General features: G+C 37.3%; 1 protein-coding gene across 3 annotated transcripts in view; it reads right to left on the bottom strand.

The window, feature by feature from the left end:
- The window catches only part of HOMER1 (homer scaffold protein 1), a 107113-nt gene that overhangs the window by 46760 nt on the left and 45170 nt on the right, over positions 1-15183 (bottom strand). For all 3 annotated transcript variants that reach the window (XM_080370882.1, XM_080370883.1, XM_080370884.1), the window contains exon 5: positions 11087-11229. In XM_080370882.1, coding sequence (XP_080227008.1) covers positions 11087-11229 — 143 coding nt within the window. The remainder of the gene's footprint in view (positions 1-11086; positions 11230-15183) is intronic.

Here is a 15183-nt window from a genome sequence, read left to right as displayed (position 1 = left end):
AATCCTTTGATGCTGCTTATGAATTGCCAGTTGTCCACATCTCACCAAAGTGCTATTCAGCAATTTAAACTCATCTCAGCAGAGCCCCTTGTTGTATGATTAAAACACTAATCAACACAAACCGCTTTCTGCCTGTAGTACAAAATGTCACTAGCTTCTACAGCAATATTAAAGGGACTCAAAAGATGTGATGGAAAACTAGAGGAAAAGTTGATCTCCATTCAGCTGTATTCCCCATTTTATTCTTCGAGCTAACTCTTACCTCAAGAAGATAATATATTAAGTACTTCAGGTTTCTGACAGACAAAATATCCCACTTTTGTGTTTAAGTGCACCTGCCCCTGACCTCTACCCGTGTCTGCAGGAATTAGGTCAATGCTATCAAAGTTCCACTGCAAGGTCTTCCTACTATAACGCAAGAGAAATTAATCAACATGACACAATTACGTTCAATAACACAACTTATTCAGGTGGAGCCTGAATGCACATTCAGACACATTCTGAAATGGCTTACAATAAAGCAACTTCAGACTTTTACTTGATGAGTCAATGAGGTTTTACTCTAGTCTTCCAGGGGGCTTACACTATCTGGGCAGGAACCATAACCTGGAGAGTAGGAAGAGTGAATGAAACAGCCCTCCAGGGAGCCATGGCAGGGTCACAGCGCCAGGTGACAGTTGCCTCCATGAAAAACAGGCAGCACAACTCTGGATCAGAATGTTGGCAGGAGGTACTATTTAAGGCTGGACCTGGTAAAGAGGGATTGGTGGATGAAACCCTTCTTCCCCAGGTTTAGATATTTAAAAGCTAAAAGAGGTTAAGTATCCTGAGATGGCGCTTCATCTGACCAGTCTTAGGCGCCTGCCTAGGAGGAAATGCATCAGGCACTATGGAAGCCCCTCAGGCATAGTTTTTCAACCTCAGTGTCTTGTGGATGTGGCAGAATTTGCTGGTTCTCCCCAAGAAGACCCAGGACACAGCATTCTGCAAAGAAATTACTACCTTAACTAGGTGCACTTGTAAAGCCTGCCTCTAAAAAAGGGAGAGCTCTTTAGCAATCTTAATTCACCTGACAAAACCAACACACTCCAAAAACTATCTTATTAATAAAACAGCATGGATCTTTTGGATCAGACTTGAAACCAAGCTTTCCACTTCATGTGAAAACTAAGAGCTCCTGGTCCTTGGTCCCACATCTCTTGCAGGGATGGAAAATGATCCCTCAAAAAATACACAGCTACACAGCTTATGAATTTCAGTCAGCTCCATTCCAGTTAAATTCTAGAAGAAAATAACTTTGATGAAAGCTATTTTTTGTATAAGAAATTAATTTAAATATGAAACAATTATTTGAAAATACTGTTAGTACTCATGCTATGTATTTTTAATATAGAATTTTCTAAACTGCTTTTCTCTGCTTTGTCAAACTTTATTTTTTAAATACTCATCCTTTCAAGAAGTGGGCAGAGGTAATCCATTTGGCTGAATCCTATCAATAAACATCTAAGACCAGCAAGTGACTTCATCAAGCTTACCATAACTTCTTTGCACCACACAGACAACTATGTTGGTGCTGAACTGAAGAAGTCAACAGACACAGCACAGTTAGTTCCCAAGCCACATGTGCCTGGGACTGAAAAATATTCCAGGGGACAGAAGCATTCACAGACCTCTAGGAGCCCCCACCAGCTGCTCAAGGTACAGTTGCTAATTTGGCAACTTTAACTATGGCATCAGAGAAGTAGCAAAGGAACAGGAGCTGCAGCCACCTCGTATACTTATGTTCCATCTCTGCTTTCTTTTAACCCAAGCAGAATTTGGGACAACAGCACATCTACCTCATATCTTCAACAGGAAAAGAATACTTAAATATTTGTTTGTTGCCAGCTATGATTGGCTCTGACTGTCATGGTCAATCCCCTAAAAGAAAGTTATCTAACTGATCAAAATATAGTTAACTTTTAAGTCCGTATGTACTTCATTATCACCACCTAAGCACTTTATAAATGGCAAAACCCATGGATCCAAGGATCCATGTAGCACATTTTAGGTGAATCCACACTTAATAACTTACCAGGACTTAAAGTGGAAACACGCCATGACTTAAGATGCTTGGCATCTTGTAACTAAGGTCAGATGTCATGTAAATTCCCCTACGCCATATCTAATAGTATCCTTATAAATGACAGTAGGAATAAAATGAATGACAGGCTCTTAAGCTTAAACAGAAGATGGTACTACCCAGACTGATTTCTGTTTCTAGGATGCACCTCTTCTACAAGGAGAGGGGGCAGTTAAGAAAGGAGTAATGAAAAAAAGGCTTAACATAGATTCTTCCTCTCCAACTAAAGCAGAGAGATGAGGTACAGAAAAACAGAGATCTTTCAGAAGAGCACAGGCAAAACAGACACTGTACCTGGTGCAGGGTAGAGGGGCCAAGTGAATTGGAAACACAGAGTCCACTGTTGAAAAGAGCCACTACCTGAAAGGTGTGGGCTTTTCTTTTGTGTTTGTTTTTGTTTCAGGTGACTTTGTTTTAGCTCCTGTCTTCTCTGGTACAGCATCATCAAATCGTTTGGGTTGGAAGGAACCTTTAAAGACAATCTAGTCCAACCTCCCTGCCACCGACAGGGACACCTTCCATTACAGTAATCTGCTCAAAGCCCCATCCAACCTGACTTCAAACACTTCCACGGATGGGGTATCCACAACGTCTCTGTGCAACCTGTTCCAGGGCCTCGCCACTCTCACAGTAAAAAAATCAGGTGGATATTCAGATACTCAAGCAATTGAACAACTGGAGATGTTTCTTCATTAAAAACACACACCTCACAAATACTCAAAAAGGTATAGTATAAGTAAAAAAAAAAAAAAAAAGTTTAAAGCCCACAGGTTTAGGTTGGCTTTTAAAAAGTAAAAAGTTTTTAAAAAGTTCTATTTTGAGTAGTTTTAAAAGTTCTATTTTGAGAATATATTGTTGTTATAACATATTTCAATATACCAAAACTGACAAAAAGCCATCTTCTCTTGCTTTCTGAGTTTTTTTAAAGCTGTTTTTTAGCTTGTGGACTTTGGACTCAAAACTGTTCTGCAACACTTCAATTTCTTTACTTGTAAGGAATATGACAGAAACATTCTTCCACTACTACAATGACTGTAAGTTACATAAGTTCATCCATGTTCTGTATATTGAGCTTACAAAATAATCCAAAGTTGACAGTAAATGAACCTTGAGATAAGTAAAATATACATCGATCAAAATAAGACAGCAATTCAGATTATTCTGCAGCATACTTAAAAGCGACCTGAAGGCCAGATCTTCAATTCTCTTTAATTTCCTTTCTCTAGAACTGTGTAACCTTTTCAGCAATTTCTATGTGGATGCGCACACATACCGTGAAAACCCAAGTCTAGACTTTTCTCTCATTTCATAGAACCAGATAACTACAGAGTCCATTTAGAGAAGTAAAACAATAAATGAACAAGTCTGGAAAAGTTTCTTTAGCATTTGTCTAGCTATATAGATGGTTACATATTGTATTTTGTGTTGGTAAAGACAACTAGACTAAGCCTTGCATTTGCAATGCTACACACCAGCTACAAGAAGCCTTTACCTTCTAACATGAACTTCTGAGTGGCTGTAGGGGCACAATTTGAAGAGCTCCTTTGGTGAGGCAAAGCACCTGTGTGTGCAGATGGATACAGTCTGTGTGATACCCTTACTGGCAGAACAGACTGCCATAGGAGAGTCTTGTTACAAACAGTCAAAATTCTAGGCTCTGAAGAAAGCCTCCCACCTCCTCACCAAGATTTAATCCCAGGCTAGAGGTACGGGCATAAATGGTTCACGTTATCTTGGTCATGAAATACTTTCGTGCATCAGCTTTCCTAACTAATGAGGAGACAGTGACATCTGAGTGATCAGACTGCGTGAAAAATGTTTGCCCTGCAAAACCACCCCTCTGCTTTTGTTTTTGACAAAATATTTCTTTTTTTCAAGGGTCATAACTGTCACAAAACTCATAGGAGACTCAGAGGGTCAACAGCTGTTTGATTTCCCCGCCCCCCCCCCCCCCCCCGGAAGCTTCAGGTGTTAACTGGCTTTCTGTTTCTGCTTTCTTTTATGGATGCTGAAAAATAGTAAGTATGCACTGAGTCTTCCAATCCAAACAAGGCATAACATTTGTAGTTTCAAAGTATTAAAAGTCTTTCCACAGATGATAATAAAATAAAAAGCAATTCTACAAAGCAGCTATTTCTTCTCAATTTTTTTCTGGAGAATAGTGCATTGAGACCTGCAGCATTCCTTTGGTGTCTGCTCTCTTTGATACTAATGACACTTCTCAGTTTTGAAAAAAATGCTTGAAAAGACACTGCTTATAGCTGGACATGCTGACCTAACCAACAAAATTTACCCAGAGAGACACCTCTGCTGTATTAAAGACAACACCTCAGACCCCCTCATGGTGTCTAGGGATCAGTTTGCAGCTTATTCCTACGTATTGGTTGAAGGGTTTTGTATGATGACATTAAACAATATCAGAAACACTGATAGAAGTAGGAGTAAAGAAAACATGAGGTATCAACTGTCTACATAAGATCCATAACTATCATTTTAACACTTCCTGAAAAGATGATTGTATGTTTAAGCTTACAACTGACAAAGCAGCAGACTCTAAATAATGTATGTACAAATCATACCATAAAAGAAACCTCTCAAGACACTGCTTACAAATTTAAAGAAGCATACACACTGGTATCAAAATACACAATAGAAAAGGTTCATTATTAAGCAGATTACTAAGAAATTCTAAAATAAAGAGACTATTCTTCCACCAGTCCCTAAAATGACCAAAAAAAAGTCTCTGTGTGCTAAGAGTAGACTCCTAAAATGAGTAATACATTTCAGAAGACTGTAGTCTTGAAAATACTTTAAAAAAGTAATGGTTGTGAATTAATGGATGCAACCCAAAATGAATGCAAAACAACTCACCCTACAGAATCTGATCTTAGTGTTAAGTATCATATATCCCAATTCACAGAGCCAATGCTTACAGTCACTGAAGTATTACAGCCTTTTAATGTAATCCATACTTTGGATAGGTTGAACACAATGAGTGTGTTTTAGAAAATGAAAGGTCATTCCTTAAGCAAGATAGTTCCTTTTTTTTTTTTTTTTTGTCATTTTTACTGGCCTTTTTGTTTTTTAAGCTATGTGATTAAAGGGGGGAAAATTGCACAGTACAAGTAGTATGGTTTTGGTTTGGTTTGGGTTTTTTTGTTTTGTTTTTTTTTTTTAATACAAACTGCATAAGGATTACACCCCTCTTCTAAGAAAATATTTGACAAATATGTTTCAACAGTGCTGAAAGGACAGGATTTATATTATTCAATTTCAAACACCAGCTCATATCATCTGCATCACCCCTTGGAGCTCTGGCTAAATAAACTGCAGGAAGTAGGTAATTCACATGCTCCAAATGTGCTTAGGTGCACAAGGGAGATGGTGAAATTACTCTCTTAAGCATTAGGCTGTTTTTACTTTGGCTCTCCTCCATTCCTCCAGCCATTAAAATTATTTAATCAAAATTAATTAATTATTAATAGCTCAGTTGCAGGGTTTCTTCATTTTTGTGAGCTAAGCAACACACACACTAGACCATTCCTCCAATAGTAGACAGAAGTCCTCCCAACCTCCTTCTATTACTGGAGATACCTTGTGAAAACGTTACAGGATGGGCTGTATTATGCTGTGTTTAAAACCATGCAATGGTTTACTATGTATTCCCAAGATACCTTAAAGAATTTTGAGAAATTGTTGCAATCCGGGAAGTCAGAGACATGAAATAAAATTACACGAACACAAGGTAAGATTTTCCTTTCAAATTACTGATTTCCTAGCAATAACTTTTATTTTGAAGGATAGCCTACTTGAGCTAGAACCCAGCAGCTCAGGCAGAAGTGCAGGAGTGTGGGAAGCAGCAGGAATTGTATACCCCGTATACCTCCTCTAGAGACCACCAGGCTCTTGCCTGTGGAGCACACAAGGCCAAAGAACAGTACAGCTATGACTTTCACAACATCAAACAAGTCTTCGTTGAGATAAGTCAAGACCTATGTCTAAGTTGCTGTATCAACCAGTTCTTTGCCTACACTGACAGCAACAACATACCTTTGAGTTTCTTCTCTCTGCATACCTCAAGAAAGAATAATCTTTTCTCAACAGAGTAATTGAATTTATCAGAGTTCCTCTGGTGTACCCATTAGAACATCACAGTCCATTACTGTACTGTGCAATGTGAAGGCAGTTACTGCCTTTTATGTTACACAGAAACATTTTTTAAAAGTCTGCCTTTATCAGTCTCCGTTCTAGATGGGGTTTTCAAAACCCAACTGGATAAAGCTTGGAGCAGCCTGGTCTGACCTTACAGCTGACCTTCTTAGAGCAGGGGCTTGGATTAGAGCTCCTGAGCTTCCTCACAACAAGGAATTATGTTATGATCAGGTTAAATACCATTCAAACCCAACCATTAAAGAAAAAAAAGAGTAGTAATACACACCTCCAAGCCTACTTGGTAAGGAATCTATGCATAACCTTACAAAGAACATCTAAATACTAGGATTTGAGTATAAATTCAAATTACAAAGCACCACAGAAGTTATCAAATCAAAACTTTTCCTTAAAACCAACTTAACAGTTCAGCATGACCCACAAAGTACCTTCACTATAACATAACTAAAATATTTAAGCTTGTAGAAGTGTTCAACTTTAATACACAAAGTGAAAAATGTACTGAACAGATTTCTGCATACAACTTTTAATGAAAACTCAGTGAAGGAACATGATCTAGTAGCAAGGTTTTTGTTTTTTCTTTGTAGTACAGCATTGGATGTACATGCAGCATTATTAAATGGTAAGCTATCTAGACAATAACATATCTAAGATACAAACACCATCTGAAATAACTCAATTTTCACTAAGGCAATGAGTCAAAATTCCCTATTAAAAACTTGTTTGGATACAAAAATAAGTATTTTAACGAACAAGTAACACATACACATATATTTGCTGATCAAAACATTATGTAATAGAAATTCCAAGTTAATGTATTACAAGAAAAAATGATGTAACACGTTCAAATCAAGGTTGTCAGAAAACTGAAGACTTTCAAGATTTGTCCCAGAAGAATCCTCTTACATTTTGTCTCTGAAAGTGTTTTTATCAGCTTCATAAGGTGCCAAAAATGGAATAAAGCTTGTTACAGACAAATGTATTCTCTTCAAGGGGGAAAGAGCAAGTTCACCAAAGTTATCAAAAAGCCCCAAGCAGCAGTTGCAGTTTGCCAGACACACTACTCAGCTTTAATATTTGAATTACATTCTAAGGCTGAACGAGCTTAGTATAGTATTTCTTTGGGCTCACTCAGATGACTAGAAATTCTATACTATGCACCATCAGGATTAAAACTTTTATTTAGAAGCCAGAAGTAGTTAAAAATTTTTAGCAACTTTTTTTCTCTCCAAACCTCATTTTATGATCAAATTCAGCTGGGGGGAGGGGGGGGAGTAAATCACAGCTTGAAGAATTTGGAGAATATTTTTTTAAATAAGGAACATGTCTGAGGAAACTAAGATTCACTTAAGAATGAAAATACATATTTTTTTTAGTCTTAATTGTTTTAAATACTAGATTTGATTAACTAGTTTCTGCTAGAAAAAAAGCCTTCTTAGACTAGCTATCATTCAGAGAAGAACTGATAAATGTCTCAGCCAAGATTCTGAAAAACCCTAATGCCAGGCTTAGGCTACATTTTACTTTCATTTGTTCTGGCACCATCTAGTCATGTGAGCAGTGTTCAGTCTATAGTATATTATAGGATGTGGGAGTTTCCAGTAGTATTACTTCATAATTCAACATTAAGCATCATAGTTTAAAAAAAGGCAAGATATTTAATTACAAGGGTTTATCTTCCATGCAAGGATTTTAAATGTTTAATATCCTTATCTCTCAAGCAGTTGACTGGAGTTATGCTTGTGAACAGCATTAGGACTTCCCAGATGAGGATAAATTAAAGCAACTGGACTTCTGCTCTGTTATGCTCACTGGATATGAATGGGATTTTAGACATATACTGGAGAATGTTCATTTCAATACTTACAATTATTTACTGAAATAAAAAATATGAGTTCTAATAACACCATGCTGGTGACCTAAGTAATGCTGGTTTTTGGCTTTTGTATATGAGCGATCAGAAAATAACTTAATACTGACATAGGCTACACTTACACTGCTGAAATAACAGGCCTCAACTACTTACACTAAGACATAAAAAGGCACACAGGGGAACACTTGCAGAAGAGGGCCTATCTGGCCAGTGAGGACGTGTTATAACAAAATCAACTTGAACATTTTTCAAGTGTGCAGATTAAAAATGATGAGTAGTAAGACGTAGACTAAAGCATGACCTCCACAGCTGTGATTACTGACCTTGTTAACTCCCGTCAGACTCCTCCCGTTCATACAAAGGCATTAAAACCCCTTACCTATATCACTGTTTTGACAGCAGCCCCCTTGAAAACTTTACCCTGCCCTCAGCCGCAGAGACATCTGCACTTGGCTGGGCTTGCTGACTCTCCTGGCAGCCACGCAGCTACCACCTCACCAGCCACCCTCACCGTGCAGTGTCATGGCACCTCATCCTGACCATGAAGCTCCCCATGGCTGCCTGGGCCCCCCAAGTCCTACATGTGCCTTCCCTGTGCTCCAGCCTACACCGAGGACCACTCCTTCTGGTTCTTCACAGGGTAAGTATGCACTGCTGATGCCAGAGCAGAATATAGCTTTCCTATTTATGGAAGAAATTATCTTGCTATGGTAGTATTATTTCAGTAAAGCATAGCCAGCCTCAGTGACTCTGATGTCCCCTACAGCTGAACTCATTGATGGAAGACCACAATGCCTTTTCCTCTGAAAAGCACCTAGCAATTGATCAACAGGTCCTGGAGTAAAGGCAAATACATAAAAAGCATTGCCATGCACAAGACAACACTCAATGCCCTTCCAGCATCATCAGAAGGGCGGGGAACAAGCAGCACAAGCCCCTTCTGTACCCATGACACATGAAAAGCCCAGGAGTCTTCAATGACTGGGGTGCAAGGTTTTATTTTTTTTTTTTTTCCTTTTAAATCAGGGCAAGCAGACTGCCTGCAGAGACGACCCTTTTAGCCATCACAAGCAGCTAGGTACATCTACCTAGTTGCCAAAGTAGTATTATGAAATGCCTCTACAAAAACATGCCCATTTAACCAGGACAAACACAATCCTGAAGGCTTCACTTTCCCTCTCTTTCAGGCATGTTTCATGCATCTTTATTTATTTATAATAAATATATGATCTTTATTTAATTATAATAAAAGCGTTGTCAACTAGTTCAAAATTCAATTTATTTTAAAGAGTTTTAAAAATTTGCATTTTCTTCGGTCATAGCTCACTAACAAACCCGAAGATACCCTCAGCAAGACAAAATTCTGGTCTTTTGAGAATCATCATGAGAAGTGACCCTCAAAATGCAGAGTTATTGTCAGAAAACCGATTCTAACTAGTCGTATTTAACAGGAGAAAAAACTAAAACCCAGGCACTCACACAGCATACATAAAGTAGACAGAGAAATGTAAAGCACAGGAGAGTTTTGTGACCTCTAATCCACACCATCAAAAATTAGAACTGGATAGTTTCTAAATGTATCTTCAGTCACGCCCCATGCAGAGCAAAGCTTAGTTACTATACTGGTGTACAAAGAAAACACATTTACATATGCAGAACAAGAGGGGAGATATTGCAGCTATCATTTAGGAAAAAAACAAACAACACTACTCATGTGTGGACTTTATCACAACTCCTTTTCACAAAAATCTTGATAGAGAATTCCAACACACAGTTTAAATGAACTCATTACAGAACACTGACAGATGTGCCACATTTATAAAACCGCTTCAACATGCATATAGCACTCTTACAAAGCACCATTTCTTCTACAATATGTAATAGATGCACTGGTGACAGTTGCAGTATAAAAATAAACACAAACACTCTGTTAAAAAATTAGTGCAAAAGTACAATTTTTTTCTCATTTGAAAACGTGTATCATTTTTCTCAGATACGTTTAATAGTATTATTCTCTTACACAACGCAAGAGGTCCTGCAAAATTCCAATTCCATCTCTGCTTATTCTGAATTGAATGACACATCTGAAGCCCTAGTATTCCCCAACCTTTGATCAAGAGCTCTTAAACTCCATTTAAACTGAATTAGACAATATTCTAAAAAACATACCTAGTATTTCTAGCTCTGTTCCAAGTTTATTAAGTGTTTCAGTTACTCTCCATGGTCTCAATACATTATTGTTTTATTGAGAGTGACTCATTTACAATCATTTCTAATAAGCAAGATATATCTATCTTAACTCATTATTCGTAACATTAAATAAAACCCCTAGCTTTCTTAAAGAACAGAGCACAGCAATACTAGTGCAAAGAATTATAATTCAGTCTGAAGCAGAACTACATTTCCCTCATATTTTGAAAAAAAGTTGAAAAACGTTTTCAACTGTCAGAGAACTGTTCAGTTAAAGGCTGCTTTAAACTTCTTAATCCAGAAGTGTTGTAAGAGTCCCTTTTCTTCCAACAACTCGTCAGCGAAAGGCTGACATCCAGTCTTACCAGTCATTTAAAGAATGTGTGCAAAAATAATTTAATTGGAATACTCTATGAAGCAGTTAATTTTAAAAAGATCTCAGACATTGAAATAATGCTTCCTGTTAAAGGGACACCTACACTAAACAGTATTGAAGGGCTCACATTAAGCTGATTAAACTATAAAATAACGGTCCCCAAACCTTATTCCAAGAGATTTTCTCACACACATTTTTTTCTTAAAACAAAAATTTTATCGCAAATCTGAAAGCCAGTCCAGTTTTTGGGAGGCATTTGAGTTTGGTTTTTTTTTCACACAATACGGGAGAAGGTCCCTTTAACAAGGAAGGAGACAGGTATCACTTAATCAGGATGTGGGAATGGAATCTGTACCTATGGGTAAATGGCAATGCATTCTGGGTTGGTTCAGCCCTTGGTTCTGAGTTCTGCGTCACTTCCGGCATCGCTCTCTCGTCATCTGTCCCGTTAATACTTTCCGGCGTTAAAGGAGACTGAATATCCCCTCCAGCTGATTCCTTAAGTAAAACAAACAACACATTAAAATTACAAACCGACATGTTCAGGAAGGCTATACGCGATAATTTTAGGTAGCATTAATGTGAGGCTCAGACTCCCAGCATCTCTCATGATCATATTTCATTATGTGAATTTAATTTAGAAGCGTATTACCAGAAGATTCACATCATCTTGTACAAAACACAACTGACCTATAAATTATTTGGAAGTATCCAGCCTCCTGCTTATTACAGACCTCCCTCTCACCTGCCCTCATCCTGCCACACAATGGGTGACTATTGACACCCAGGATACTTGTCTCTTACTTTATATCCTAACATGGTGAAACAAACAAGATGATTCAAAATCTAGCTTTCATATTGTTTATTAACCAAAGTGAACAGTGGAAGGGCCATTGGTGGTACGATCAGTTACATACGAGCCACCTGTAACCAACACTTGTTCAGCTGAGTTCTTGCAAAACTTCCATAGGCATGTTAGCCTGGCCTAGCTCTTGATGATTATGGTATTACTTGGGAAGGAGAACACTCCAAATACCTTCAGGCAGCTTCAGCTACTGCTGTGTAACTGGACACCCAAAAAACTGAAAGGCTGCCTCCCAGCTGAAGGCACTGGTGTGGTTTTAATCACCCTTCATCTTGCCAACATGTACATTTGTGTTTTGGCCAACAAACACCATTTGCTAATCTCTAGTCACTGAAAAGTACTTCTTTTTTATACAAATAAAGTACACCCTTGTAGCCCACATCCTAAGTTAGAATGTATGTGGTTTAATTTTAGTATTTTCTTTCCTATTATGTTCTTTTTCAAGTAATGATTTTTGCAGGAGATAAGTGAGTCATATAAGCTAAATAGCTCATCTCAATCTTCAAATGTCTTTGTAGGCTTTTAGTAACCAAGTAGTAACATTTAACTCTAAGATAGAAGAGTTTCATGAATAAAGTTCAATGGATGTCATGGAGAAGTGTCTATACAGCAGAGGACTGGCTGAATTACAGTATTTCCAGAAGCTAAGTATCTCCTATGGCCACACAGCCTTCTACCACCTGCATGGCGAACAAATAAAACTGCTGGTTAATGTTATTCAACTGAAGCACAAGCACAGTTTCTGGAAGGCCAGTCACTCCTCTTCCCAGCTCTTTGACATTCTGCATAGGAAGCTGAAGAACTGCAACCTCAGAAGTAACTGCAAAGTATCTGAAAATAGTCATGATCTTACCAGATCAGGGTTTAATTTTGAGCCTCCACTTGTAGCGTTCAACTAGTTTAGAAGGATAATGCTTTTTGAAAGCAAATACTGAATCTGATCCTCCATCTATAGGAAAGTTGTCCTTGACTCTGAGATTTCACTACATGGAAAAATCAGTTCTTTTAAAGAAAGTAAGATCTCACTGTCACCATCATCTTCCACACCTTTCTGATGTCCCTTAACCACAAATGTTCAACGCATTCAAAACTGCACTTTAAACTACATTAAGCATTTTCAGCAAAACAATTGTCACAATTTTGCTTTTATTCTGCCACATTTCTCACATAGAGAGAGAGACGTATCTCACTCTACAATGTGAATTAGTGGGTAATACAACAGTTCAATACTGACTTCAAGTTCTAGTATATTTAGCATTCATAAAATTATACAATGCACATGGACCAGTCTCTCCATTCTGGACCTTCTTATTAAATTCCTACTGATTAAAAAGCAGAAATAATTAGCTTACACTGATTTAATTCCAGAGATATAAACTGTTATTTATAATATAAATTTAAGGGGGTTTATTATGTGAATACTTTTTTGTATTCACATTATTATGTGAATACTATTATGTGAAATTGTTACCTACTTTCAGGAAGAATCTTGCTATTTTATACTCAAAACTATTCTCTTCAGTGTTAATACTTTAAAAAGCAAAATTAAATCTAGATTTTTACAGAACAGTTTTACTGAACTGAAATTGAACCAAAATTGTGTGAAAGGAGAACAGAATTGGCAAGGTAATCAGACAAATTAATTATTTTTCACAAATTACATGGTTTTGTCTATTTTCCTCTGCTAGGATAGACATTTGATAAACAGATTGTACTGACATGAAATGAAAGCCTTTAGGGACCTAAGAGTTGCTCTTATTTCCTCCTATTCCCAAACTAAACTGGATATTCTAAAAAATACTTGCCACACCCTACAAAACCTGGATGGCTTGTATCTTTAAGGTAAAATTCCTGCAACATTATTCTTAAGATACATAAAGCCACAACCTATTTACTGAAATGTTTTAAGTGTGAATGCATAAAAATTATTTCAGCAGAAGAAAAACAAATGTGCAAGTTCCATCTAGGCTTCTCTTTCAGTAAAGTACTTGAGATTTCTAATGTGAATGAAATTAAAATGATAAAAATTAATGCAAACATCACACACTGTGTAACAGCTAATGGTTCACTGTAAATTCATGAGGGGCTGATCCTGTATGTAGAAGCAGCATCAGATTGTAGTATGTATTTCTTCCACCAGTAATACAGGTTAATTAGTTCTCTCACATACTCACAACTATCTCAGCCTGATAAATAATTTATTTGCAGCCAACTATAATGAAGCTGGCTATGAATAAAGCACCAAAGACAACAGAAAAAGCCACTTAACACTGAACACATTTTTTACAAATGTTTATAAAAAATATGTTCCCATTTTCTATTAATTAGAGTAGAAGCATTCTAGAAACATTTTTTTGAGCTGTCCATATGTAATGATGTTTTTAATCCATACCATTATAGCTACACACATCCACTCTATACTTTACAGTTGGGGAAGAAAATGTGGTTTGCTTATAAAGCTTTTCACTCTTCCCTTCTATTTGGGAGAGCAGGTTAACTTAGTTCTAACATTCAACTGTATAGACACTATATGGAAACAGGGCTTAAACTGAAAATGACAAGTCCCTGTAAATCAATGGTATATTTTAAAGCTAATACTTGCCACTTATGGCAGCTACAAATAGGTATTTCATGCATTTGAGAAGTAAGGATTAACACCTCTCCTGTGGTATTAACCACTATTGTATCACATACAGGTTTTTTGAGGGTATCGAACTTTTAAGTCACTTGCCAGCCTTGGACTTCCACAGGGACTGAGCATTTTTCTACATGACAGGTAAATGTGAGAGCCTGATTCAGGTACATTTTGCTATTTAAGAGTTTGTCAGAGATCTACGCTGTCTAAAGGAGCTCTGTCCATACTAACGGGTATGCAGGACTCCAGTGATGCCAAGCAGTATAAAAATGACAGTGTCTACAGTATATACACTAAACATAACAGTGGAGAATTCACCAAAAGACACCTTAAATTTCAAAATCTTACAAACAAAATGCACACAGTCACAAAAGTCTTTAAAGTAGAAGAAGCAGACTTCACAGGACAGATCAAGCCACTTTTTAATGGTGATTAAATATGGAAGAGAAGAAAAAGAAGAGTAGGTGGTTCTAAAATCATGAACAAACAATATGAATTCCAGCTTGTTTTCTTATTAAGTATTATACTATTTTCTCATTAAGTATTCTGTACACTTCCTTGGCATTGCTGTTCTTCATAGTGCTTCTCTGTTCAGTACTGACTGGCAATGGTGTAAGTCTGCCAGCTACTGATTCAGATACCATAACACACGTGAAACGTGTTCCAGTATAGAAATTCATATAACACCCCAGAAAGTTACTTATTCCACAAGGTTTGTAAGCCAACAGGTGATAAACCATGACCATTTTTCCAAAATCAACCCATTCCTTGCACGAAAAACCATTGTGATTCCGAAACTTTTCAGTCAATAGCTATTCCTAAAGGCCTGCATAGGAGGGGCTCGGAATCACAGGCAAGACTATCTTGAGTAAATTACTCACCAAACAATTTCAGAAATTGCAGGTCTTAATCTGAAATGACCAGGATTGAAAGAAGTATCTGAGGACAGATT

The sequence above is a fragment of the Falco punctatus genome (assembly GCF_963210335.1).
Source record: "Falco punctatus genome assembly, chromosome: Z".
Taxonomy (NCBI): Eukaryota; Metazoa; Chordata; class Aves; order Falconiformes; family Falconidae; genus Falco; species Falco punctatus.
Note: the sequence above shows the minus strand (reverse complement) of the source record. Positions and strands in the feature narration are given on the sequence as shown.